Below are 12,206 nucleotides of genomic sequence, written 5' to 3'. Positions count from 1 at the left end.
GCCTTATGAATGAGATGACTAATGAGATGGCTTTGTTCATCCACATGCAGTCCATTAGGGATGACCACCACATATTTAAAACCAAAACAGCTTCCTTGGACTGAGGTGGAAAGGAGTAACATAACTAGGAGTCATGTGCATACTTATGGTACCAGCCCTCAAACTCCTCACAGGTCTTCTCAGTGGTATCATGTTTATGTTAAATATCCATAGCACTGAAAAGGCACAAATACAGAGTGAAAGGAAGAAATGTGCCAAGAGGAAGCAAATCCTTGTCATGACTGCCTTCCACCTGGAAATGTATGTCCTCAATATGAAAGGCCAATGTGCATCTAGTATAAATCTCCACAGGCCTTTACAGCTCCAACCCCTGGTAGGCAATCATACTCTAACATGAATGATTGCCTGTGATGTGCAACAGCACAAGAGAGAGAAAAAAAGATCTGAGGAATCCTACAGGCTAACGGTTCAGGAATCAAATAGAAATCTCCCAGCATCCCCTTCTGGTTTTATGTCTCCTGGAAGGAAATAAGCAACTTTTAACTAGTTTATGACAACTGAAACATAAATTGTTCCTCCACTCCAGGTCATCAGAAACTCACTCAGCACAGAAAACAGAGTGTGCCCAACAGCATTAGAAGTGTGAGATACAACTTGGAACAGATTCATAATTGTCATGGCAAGCATGACATCCTGATTCATTCCTAAAAGTATAGTATCAACATGAATGTTGAAATTCCCCAGTATTTCAAGCTATGAGGACCACAACAGCAGCCCTGAGACCACCCCATGAGCTGAGAAGTGCAGTGGGCAGGATACTACTCATCTTTTCTTGTCCATTCAGCTTTGGTACACAGATTTTGTCTCTCACCTCACCATGAGACAAAAACAGTAGAGCTAGATTGTGTGCATGAATGGCAAATTAGAAAGTTATGGAACACATGAAATCTTTGGTCACTGACCTAGCTATGACAGCTACATCTATTACTTTCATTATGCAGTTTTTACTGATACAGTCCTAGCATGCTACATATTACTAAAGCTCTTAAAATGCCTAGATATAATAATGCATTTAAGCATGCAGTAATATAAGTTACCAAGGCATGATAACTATTGGCTACAATTTCTCTTCCAGCAGACAAAGCAGCAGATATACCAGCTGGAGAAGTGTACTCCAATTCACAGTTGCAAACAGCAATCAAGAGCAATTCAAAGTCCAAGTAATATTTTCAAATATTCCTTAAGAGGTAGCATGATCCCACCCACCATTGAAACATTTTAAACTGAATTAACATTATCTAAACAGATAAAAATTTCATCCCCATTTTTCAGATAACTATATCTAATGTTTTCAGAAAATATTAAAGGGCATGGAATACAAATGCCAGAGTTTGAAGAAGCCAGACTAAGTTTTGATGATGATGATGATGATATTATTATTATTATTATTATTATTATAATATTTATATCCCAATTTTTCTCTCCATATGAGACTTAAAGTAGCTTACAATTAAAAGCATTAAAATAAAACTTAATATATGCAAAAATACAAATATTAAAACAGTAATAAACATCATTAATTTTAAAAAAATGATTCACATTAAAACCTTAAAAGCATATAAAACCACGATATCCCCTGACTAGATCTTAAACACCTTCATCTTTAAATGACTGTCTGTATAAAAAGGTTTTAGCCTGCCAATGAAGGACAGCAGGGAAGGGGCCATTATTGGTTCCCTCTGCAGGGAGTTCCAGAGTCGAGGGGCAGCCACTGAGAGAGAAGACCCACTCTCTCATTCCCATCAATTGAGCTTGAGATGGAGGTGGGACCGAGAGAAGGAGCTCTCCTGAAGATCTCCGGGCCTGTGACCCCATCCAGCACAGCTGAATTCCTATTCCCTGGTCTGCCTTCCAACTGACCAGGAGTACCTCTGTCTTGTCTGGATTAAGTTTCCATTTGTTTGCCCTCATCCAGTCCATTACTGATGACAGACACTGCTTTAGGGTCAGGACACCTTCCTTGGCTTTAGGTGGAAAGGAGTAGGAGAGTTGGGTGTAATCTACATATAGGTGGCACTGTACTCCAAAACTCTGGATCGCCTCTCCCAGTGGTTTCATGTATATATTAAACACCATAGAGGACAAAATGGAACCCTGATGAACCCCACAGGACAATAGCCAGGGGGTTAAACAGACGTCTCCCAGCACCACCTTCTGAGTACAGCCTTCCAGGAACCACCAGAGCCACTGTAAAACAGCAAGATGACCCAGAAGGAAACAAAGTTATCATTAGGCTATTGTACTGTCTTGATTGTTTTAACTAGTTATAACTGTTGACACTATATTGTAATTTTGTATATTGTATTTTGTGAATTGTTGGGCATCGAATTGTGCCTTTTGTAAGTCGCTCTGAGTCCCCCCTAGGGGGTTGAGAAGGGCGGGGTAGAAGTACCCCAAATAAATTAATAAATAAAATAGGCACAAATTCAAATAACTCATGTCTTGTTTAAACTATGCATTCCTGAAACAAACCAATAAGGTCTTGGAGCATGCAATGGCCTCCCAACTCCAGGGAATTCTGGATGATATGGATTATCTAGGTCCATCTCAATGTAGTTTCAGGCCTGGCTATGGAACAGAGACAGCTCTGGTTGCCTTGGTGGATGACCTAAGCAGAGAGCTAGATAGTGGGGATGTGTCCCTGTTGGTTCTCCTGGATCTCTCATCAGCTTTTGATACCATTGGTATTTGTGTCTTTATGTACATGGTGACTTATAATGGCCCCATAAGGGGTTCCATAGACAAGGAATACTGATAGGTGGTTTTGTCAGTTACTTCTTCTAAGATATAGCCTCCTCTCCAAGTATTAACTAGGGCTGATCCTGCTTAGCTTCCAAGATAAAACAAAATGTGCTGCCTTTAAAATATTTAGGACATATTTAGGACCATCTGTCAAGAGTGCTTTGAATGCAATATTCCTGCTTCTTGGCAAGGGGTTGGACTGGATGGCCCATGAGGTCTCTTCCAACTCTATGATTCTATGATTCTATATAATAATTATAATAACTATAGTTATCTAAAAAGTACAACCATTTGATCTTTTTACAATAGCTATGCTCAAAGTACAGAAAGAAGACTACGTTCAGGGTCCACCTAACATTCCTACAATGATAAACAATGATAAACTGAAGACTAACAAATGGTCAGTCTTCAGAATTCCCCCCTCCCTCACTGTCACTAAACAACACTAATTAACATGGGTTAAATTAAAAAATAAGATATTTCCAGGAGTTTCCCCCCTAACTCCAATAGTTTTACTGGAAAATTTTCCAGAAGACCTGAGAATTAAACTTAAACATAAAAAAATAGTGGAGGGGGAAACTGCTCTCTCCTGGAAGGAATGGACACAAAACTCAAAGGGCAAGTTTAGTAAGTTAGAAGAACAAGGTGCCCTGAATTGGTTTGAGAGACAACAGCTGTATAATTGGAGAAAGGACTGGTTAAGCAAAAATCCCGGATGTAGAGCACTGAATAAATATGAGGAATGGTTAAGTAAGCTCAAAAACCAAGAAATAATGGGGAAAGGATTAATTGGGAAAATATATAATGGATTAATTGGTGAAGAAATAGGGCTGAAGCTGCTAGAAAACGTATGGGAGGGAGACCTAGGGCCTCTGATAGATTTTGATTGGAAAAGGGTCCTGAAGTGGAGAGTAGCTAAGAACCTATCAATAAGATTAAAAGAAAATTTATACAAAGTTATATGGAGATGGTATACTACGCCAGTCAAACAACATCAGATGGATAGCAAGCAAAGTAACCTCTGCTGGAGATGTGGCAAACACAAAGGGACATATTTTCATCTATGGTGGGAATGCCCCCAAGTGAAGAATTTTTGGAAGGATATATTTACCGAAATAAACAACATTATAGGATCAAATATTATGCCGGATGCTAGGTTAGCATTATTAATGGACACCACGAAGCTGAATGTAGAAATAACTAAGAAAGAATTGGTGACTATTTTGCTCACAGTGGGAAGAATTATAATAGCAAAGAACTGGAAAATAATAACCAATCTAACACTGGATGCATGGTATAGGGAAGTTTGGAATGTAGCTTTAAATGACAAACTAACAATGGAAATGAGGGTATTCAGGGGGGAAATTAACAGGTCAGATTTTGAGACATACTGGTCGGTCTTTATTAAATATGTCTTAGAGAGCGAAAATGGAAAACAACAGAATTTGGTTGGTCAGGAATTTTGGAGATGACATTTGATTAATGGTTGATTTATAAATACATGGTGAAGGAAATTATACTTGTTCAGGCCTTGGTGGTGGGGTTATGTGTTTGTAAAATGTTCACTGTTTTGGGTTTTGTCTATTTTGTAAGTTGTTATTGTATTTAAATAAAATCTTTTAAAAAAACAACACTAATTATTTTATCTGAAAATACAAGGTCAGTAGGAGATATTGTCACTGATGGATGTTATTATTTAAAACCTCTATGTATTATTGTAAAAACTAGACAGTGAAGAAAAATGATAGAAAAAAATCAGAAGTTCTATGGATATCATCAACTACTAGAAAAATAAACAGAATGAATCTTAGGACAAATCAAGTCTCCAACATTCAGGGACAGGAAGCACTGACTATCACATTTGTCAAAAGAACTGTACACAATCATCCTGAGGTGTAAATTGCACCTCCACCTCTAAACATGCACACAGGTTGAAATAGGTTACTAGACTTGGATAGTATGTCCTCTTCCACCTAACCTCACACTTGTGTACTATTCAGAGCTATAGTCTACCTGGGTCTCAGGGCTAGCAGAACATTATGTGTTAGGCAGATAATTGCTTAGAAGAGGTAATTAATAATAGTATTGTTCCAATGTTTGATTACAGAAAATAGTTCACAGATCCTATTTAAAGGATTTCACATTCTTCCTAAACCAAGAAAACAATGAAGAATAGAAAGTTCTGAGAACGTTAAGATAAGAAAATTCATAAAAGCTGGATGTTATTTGCCATTAGGTCTGCTTTAACTTATACCAACTTTGTCTTCCACTTTGCTGAACATTTTTGTCTTTTCTAGTGGAGTGTGTTGTCTCATGATATGTCAAAAGTAAGATAGTGTCCATTTAGCCATCTTGGCTTCCAGTGAGAGCCCTATTTGTTTGTCTTTTTAGCAAACCATAGTAGCTGCAGAACTACCAAAGAAAAGTAATATTAAAATTGGTCAGTGAATCAGCTATGATAAAAAAAACACCTGAAAAAATTAAAAGTGGCATTGCAAAATCTTCCAGTACTAGCCAAAATCATGCTGAAAATTACTATATTTAGGTCATAAACTGAGTGCTAATTTTGTATCAAAAACACAAAATCTATATGATTTTCTTATGCATTACCTTAATGCCAGAAGAATATTTTACACATTATTTTAAATGTTAATGCTCTTCCAACTCCGACTTCTTTAATCTTACTACTAAAAGATCAAATTCAGCACTGCAGTCACAATAAGTGCTACCGGAAGAATTGTACTGGCATGCAGAGCTTTCACATTTTCACTGGTATAATAAAATGCTACAATCTGAATAGTACATGGTACTTTTATGAGGGTGAATAAGTCATGCAATTGACTTTAAATATGCTCTTTTCAAAAGATGCCTTCGTTCTCTATGAATTTGAAAAGCCTATTTTGGCAAAAGCCATTTACTTCCTGCAGAAATGTCTAAACCATTTAATTTTTAGATGGCATTAAAGTACTTTTTTCTGAAGGAACTATGAAAAAATATGGATAAGCCATCTATCATATTTCAGTATATGAGAAAATTAAAATGTGTTATGACCAATACTAAACTTTTTATGAAATAGTCCTTGGATATCAACAATACTACTCAACAGGGGGGAAACTTTACACGAAGCCTCTTCCATGAAAAGAAAATAGAATTGCAAGAATACTAGTTAACATTTTTGATAATTCTTTCTTACCTTTGTTGCAGTCTTTCCACACAATTTTCCGCATTTTCTCAAAATGTCTATTCATCCAAGAAAGAAGAATTCTTTCAGATGAAGAATATATATTACTAGATAAGGGATCAGCACTTATTTTTGGTACATGTTCTATGTCTTCTGAATTTTTCTGACTATTGTTCTCAAGAAAAGACACACGCTGGAGAACCAAAATCTGAAATAGACATTGTTTCTTCTATAAAATGAGCATTTAAAAGTCTAACTGAATTCAATTATAACTGCTCACTAGCTCCCTTAGCTAGAATGAGACATCAAATTAATTGCTAGCTCTTCTAAAATGAAGATTTAAAACTCTCCCTCCAATTTCTAATCTGTGATTAGTAAGGGGCATATGCCTTTCCATTAGTACTAGAAAGAGAACTAAGAACTGGAGGTGGAATGTGTTTTCTAACAATCATATATTGTACCTTCTCTCCTTGAGGGCTTTTGTCATTTGAAACATTCTAATCTAAATGTTAGAAAAAGTATGGTTTATTGGCCCAAGGCTATTTTTATGAACCTGAAAGGATCCCCACACCCACCTGCAATATTATGCATTTAAAATATCCCAAAATGAACAATAATGTTCTGGACAATTATTTTATTGCATTGATAGTTCTTTTTTGCAACTCTTCCCTTTTATTAGAACCAGATAGGTGTTTTTTCCAAAACAGGAAATGGCCACCCACGGTTTCTCCTTGAAATACAATTCTCCATTGTGCCTAGAAACAGTGCAGAAAAATGGCCAAGAGTGTCCTCTGACACTAATCAATTCCAACCCCCATATTGGGATAGGATTGACAATATGTGAAGTAGCCCTTCAGAGCCCATGGAATAAAAGCACCTCACTAGCACTTACTGGCCTGTTCCAGTTTCGCCAAAACCATAACCTTCTGCATTCTATTCAAAAATAAGATCCACTGTTTTCAATGAAGAATGCTTTCAAGATAGCTATAGGTTTGCAGTTGACTGCTTTCATACTAAACTCAGTGGGAAGCACCTGGAGATAACATGCACTAGGTTTTATTGCTAAATAATTATAGTCTATAACTTGTACTTACATCCCATAAAATCTGCAAAATATCAAAGACTGTGAGATTCAGCAGGTTGCTTAATTTTGTTCTATTCTGTGGTATACCACTTGTTTAAGTGTTATACCACAGTGGTCTTGATGGACTTCCTGAACAACCTTTCCTCATGGAAAATGTTTGAGGATACATTTTTTCTCTATTGCCAACATCTGGAGATAATTGATGTGGAGAGTGCTCTCATCAGATGTCCAACAGCATCTCATAGAGAGGCCATCCATGCGTTTTCCCCATATTTCCACAGATGCATCTTTGTTTTTACCAATGCTGTGGGTTGTGGTGGAAGGAATAGCCAACTGAAGATACTTTACAGCCTCATACTTTAGAACCAGAGATCTTTGCCTGCTCAATACAGAACTCTGCACTATTTATGTATAGTGCAAACAACAATGCTGACCCAATTGATAATGGAATGAATCACATTGGTACTCATATTTCTCATAGGCAAACTCTACACTAATAGTGTAATAACTTCCTGTAATAAGACCTATACTGGTTATAATCACTATGGCTATAGCACCAAAACCAATATTTATCCCAATGACAAACAGGCTTGTAATAATACTTATGACAAGGCAGTGATCACTATCTGTAAGTATCATACTGTTTAGAGCCAGAGGATTGTCAATGTTGAGCAGATCAGTGTAGAGGAAGCTCATTCTCAAAAGGAGGCACTGCAGGAAACTGGGTCTCACAATCTAATGGAACCAAGACTGGAACTGATGGGAGGCTGAACAGAAGAAAATGGTGACTTGGACTGAAGATGCTACACATCCTTTGCCTACTTCTTTTTCACGTCACCTTTTTTCTGCTCTATGCATGGTGTTGTAGACAAAAGCCCCCAGACTAGGAGACTGAGCTAATGTTGAGTGAGTCTTGAACAGAATGGCAAAGTCAGAAGCAGGACACTTAGAATAATCTTTGGGTCTCTCTGAACTATCTCTAGACTCCTGGAGACCATTTTGCTGTCAGACAGACATACGTAAAGCTTTTATTCTGCTAGTGTATAAAAACTTCTAATCCAGACTTGAGGCTTTTCTTTATGGCCAAGTCCTACCTGCCATGGACAAGGCCACTGATACAACCCTCACTGACCCAGTAAACCAGCCCATTTGTGCGAGCCACAGAGTCCACAAAGAAGAACTTTTGTGGACACTTAGTAAAGCTTCTTCCTGGTGTAGAAGTCAATCCCAGCTAACTTTTGTCTCCTGAGAAATTGTAGAGTTGCTCCAACATCCTGAAAGACCCCAATTTATCCAAACTATCCTCAGTTAATCATGCTAAGTTATAAGTAGTTCTACCAGACTGCAATCATCTTGTCTCCTGACAGAATAGAGGCATGCCATTGAAGGAAAGAGGTTCCCTAGCTATAATTATTTCAGTTATCTATTCTGCTTAGCACCTTGCATACAACAATTGGAAATATGTAGAGAGCAAACGTGGTAACATTAGCCAAGTCACTGGTGATTCCAGACAGCGTCAAAATCAGCATCTTAAAAGTGGGTTTAAAAATCCGCAGGTCCACACACAGACCTGTCAAGTTCTGGGATATGTCCCTGGCCATCCTCAGAATCTTCTTTTGAAGCAGATCAAGATGGAGGGAAGGGGTGAAGGATTGTCAATGTTGAGCAGATCAATGTAGAGGAAGGTCATTCTCAAAAGGAGGCATTGCAGGAGATGGGAGACATTCAGCAGAACTTTATTTTTTTAATCTATTATGCACTGGACCATATATATGCAAATGAAAATATCTTAATATAAATATAAGCAGATTCATATGTGCACATATAAAATCCAATACATTAGAGAGAATTGTTTAAAAAAAACTTCCGTCGGATCTCTCTCTTCCCCCAATTGTTAATTCAACATCTGTTTAAGATTATAAAGTGTAAAATAAAGAATTTCAGAGAGTTCTAATTGTTCTCCGTTTGTGCTTCAATTGAACCACCTGTGTATCCATCTGACAGCCCAATCAGCTGATCAGCTATTTCAGGCTTTTTAAAAGCTCACATGCGCTGGAGCAGTCTACACATGGGGGAGGGATGGAAAGTACGTGTTTTGCACAATTGCAGGAATATACAGTCATGCAAAGGTGCATATTTTTCAGGCAGAATCAGGTTATAAGATCACATTTTTAACATGAACCTTTGACCCATTTTTACCTCTTAACCTGATTCCTCCCTCACTGTGGCTTAGCCACCCTTTTAACCTTGCTACTTCTGGGTTTTACAGAGTGTGTAGAAGGAGTCACTGTTTCACAATATGTCAGAAGATGAACTTGCCTTCAAAATCCAGTTTGGTAGAAACAAACCAACCAGGATCTAAAACAACAATCTGAAGCCAATTCTCTAACCATCACCTCTGGATTTCACAGGATTGTAGTAATTACTTCCCCTCAAAAGACAGATTCATGAAAGTGAACTATACATATATGAACTTATGAAACTGAGTGCTGAGCACATGAGAAACAAAAGAAGGCAAGCAATTCTGAATCACTTTTGACAGTCGAAACTACAATGCTAGTTCATTACTATGTTTAGCACACACCACGATTTCACCTTATTTCAATTCCAGCAAAAGAAAGCAAATAAAGCAAAGACATATTCATCTTACCTTATATACCTGAAGCAACACATCTGTCCATGCTCGCTTGCTAACAGCCTCAAATACAGAGTCATCCAAAACATACACATACTTGTCATCAGGATCATGCTTCTCGGCCTTAGACCAAGTGGAAAAAATTGAGATTTTAATTTTAATTCCACAACAATTTTCAATGTGGTAAATCTCTAATTGCTAATGTAGTAAAACTAAATGCCAAATATGTTGATCCATAAAAACCCATAAACAAGCCTTTATATAGGAATATATATGCAAGTTCAATATCCCTCATCTGAAATGCTTGGGACTAGAAATGTTGTGGATTTTGGAATGTATTTGCATACACATAATGAGAGATCTTGGAGATAGGACCCAAGTCTAAACATGAAATTAAGTTATGTTTCATATACAACTTACACACATAACCTGATAGTTTAAAAATATTTTTTTGAGCATGAATAAAAGTTTGTGTACACTGAACCATCACAAAGAAAGGTTTCACTGTTTCAACCACCATGTGAACAGTTTTGGATTTTTGAGCATTCTGGATTTCTGCATTCCAGATAAAGGATGCCCAACCTATATTACTGCTGTAATTATATCCATGTGTGCTTCAAAACCAAATCTTGGCAATATATGTCATTTTTCCCTAAGAGTATTGTGCATGTGACATATATATCTCAACAGATTTTTCTTGTAAAGTAGTAAAACAGAGGAATGGATATGATAGGAGAAATTTAGACATCTTTGCATTCACTTAATGGGGATTTGCATTTTTTTTCCTTATTTGATACATACATTTATAACACATATTTAGCATTTTGCCATTGTTTTCCTGGTAGTCAGAGTCTTTTCTGCTTTAGTTGCACGTGGTTGTATTTATAATACCGTACCTAAAAGCAGGCAACATTAATCAGGATCTGCTGCTAATGTTGAACTTTCCACCTCACCTTAGATATAGTTCTGGATCCCTACATAATTTGTAAATAGATAAATTACCTTCACCGTAAACTGTAAGACTGTCCATTTCTTATAATCCTCAAAGTCTAGAAGAAATTCTGGCAAAATGTGAGAAAGAGATGCTCCTTGCCCTCTAAAATTAAAAATAAAGAAAAAATTAAATATATATTTTCTCTTTCCTGAGATGCTGTATCCGTTATCAACTTTTTCAAAATTCTGCAATTTAAATAGATACACAATCTTCAAATGAAACACTGTAACAGTGGCACTCAAAAATTTACCTAAATTCACTAAGGCAGTTATATATATGCAGCCTAGATGGGTATATTTACAATCCTCACTTACTGGATAGCAGTTACTGTAAGTACAAAGAGTCTGTTCCTTTGTGGAATGAGTAGCAGCTGACTGATATTTTGACTCATCCCTCCCGTAAGTGATCTCAGGAAGAATTGTTACAGGGACCCCACTTAGTCTGTCATCCTAAAGATCACTCATAAGAACAGGTGGGGACTTGAGTCAGCTGATTCCTAATTGATTGAGAAACAGACTCCTCTTGCTCACAGCTCCTGCTACCTGGCGAGGGCAGATTAGGGTAGTAGGGTCAAGAGACATCATTTAGCTATATGGTTGCATGTTAGTAACTTTCTTATTGGATTCTAGTATCTGCCTTTTTTGAAAGAATCCTATGGTTTACTCATATGCACTTTACTCATATGCAGGTTTACTCATATGCAGAATCCTACGGTTTACTCATAAGAGCAGAGAGGTTATCAATAGGTTCACAATAGAACTCTTGGCCCTGAAAATTTTGGTTGTCTTCTCTTTCATTCAAAGGACATTATCATCCAGATACTCCATGGATCCAAGCTTTATGAAATAGTGAGAAGAAATTCATTGCTGAAAGAAACCCATGTGAAAGCCTATTTGAGTTTGCAAAGGGGCATGCAGGAGACAAAGGAAACAAATGGACAAAGCTTCTCTGAGACCAAAAATGATGCAAAGAACCTTTGACCCAGATAGAACATCATCTTCCATCAGGACAATGATATATATATATATATATATATTGAGACAATGGGAGTGTTTTGGGTAGATCTTTTGTCAGGAAAGAGAGAGCAATTCACATGAGAATCGGCCAGGGATGGATGCTGAAAGGAATGTGGAGGAGACAGGAGGTTTATAGATAACCCAGCGGTTAAAGGGCTAGTGTGAAACAGAGACAAATCTGGTGTTCCCAGAGACTGAAAGATAAACAAAGGGAACACAGGTGTGGGAAAGAGTGATGTCATGGGCAAGAGAGAGTATTCTTAAGAAACTGAAGTCAATGCTCAGTGAGGAGATCAACTTGGATTTTCATGTGTTAAGTTGACTGTCTCTGGAGCTCCAAGTTAGGAGTTCTGTTCTTGGGTCTGGATCTAGTTTTCCTGTTTATGTTCCATACCTTCTGTTTGGATTACAAATCTTGTTTCAAATTTCAAGCCTTTGGCATTATAGTCAAGTTCAAGTGTCAAGCCACTGGGATTATGACCACGTAATGCTTT

The 12,206-nt window shown here is 37.3% G+C and overlaps 1 protein-coding gene across 1 annotated transcript in view; it reads right to left on the bottom strand.

Annotated features, from left to right (window-relative positions):
• The window catches only part of CFAP47 (cilia and flagella associated protein 47), a 318,966-nt gene that overhangs the window by 212,472 nt on the left and 94,288 nt on the right, over positions 1-12,206 (bottom strand). Inside the window, exons 31-33 of the mRNA XM_060767112.2 lie at positions 10,705-10,798; positions 9,718-9,825; positions 5,996-6,191 (exon numbers count right to left, since the gene is read on the bottom strand). Of these exons, the coding sequence (XP_060623095.2) occupies positions 5,996-6,191; positions 9,718-9,825; positions 10,705-10,798 (398 nt within the window). The remainder of the gene's footprint in view (positions 1-5,995; positions 6,192-9,717; positions 9,826-10,704; positions 10,799-12,206) is intronic.

This window comes from Anolis sagrei, chromosome 3 (assembly GCF_037176765.1).
Source record: "Anolis sagrei isolate rAnoSag1 chromosome 3, rAnoSag1.mat, whole genome shotgun sequence".
NCBI lineage: Eukaryota > Metazoa > Chordata > Lepidosauria > Squamata > Dactyloidae > Anolis > Anolis sagrei.
The sequence above is the reverse complement of the archived record's forward strand: the minus strand, read 5'-3'. Positions and strand labels throughout refer to the sequence as shown.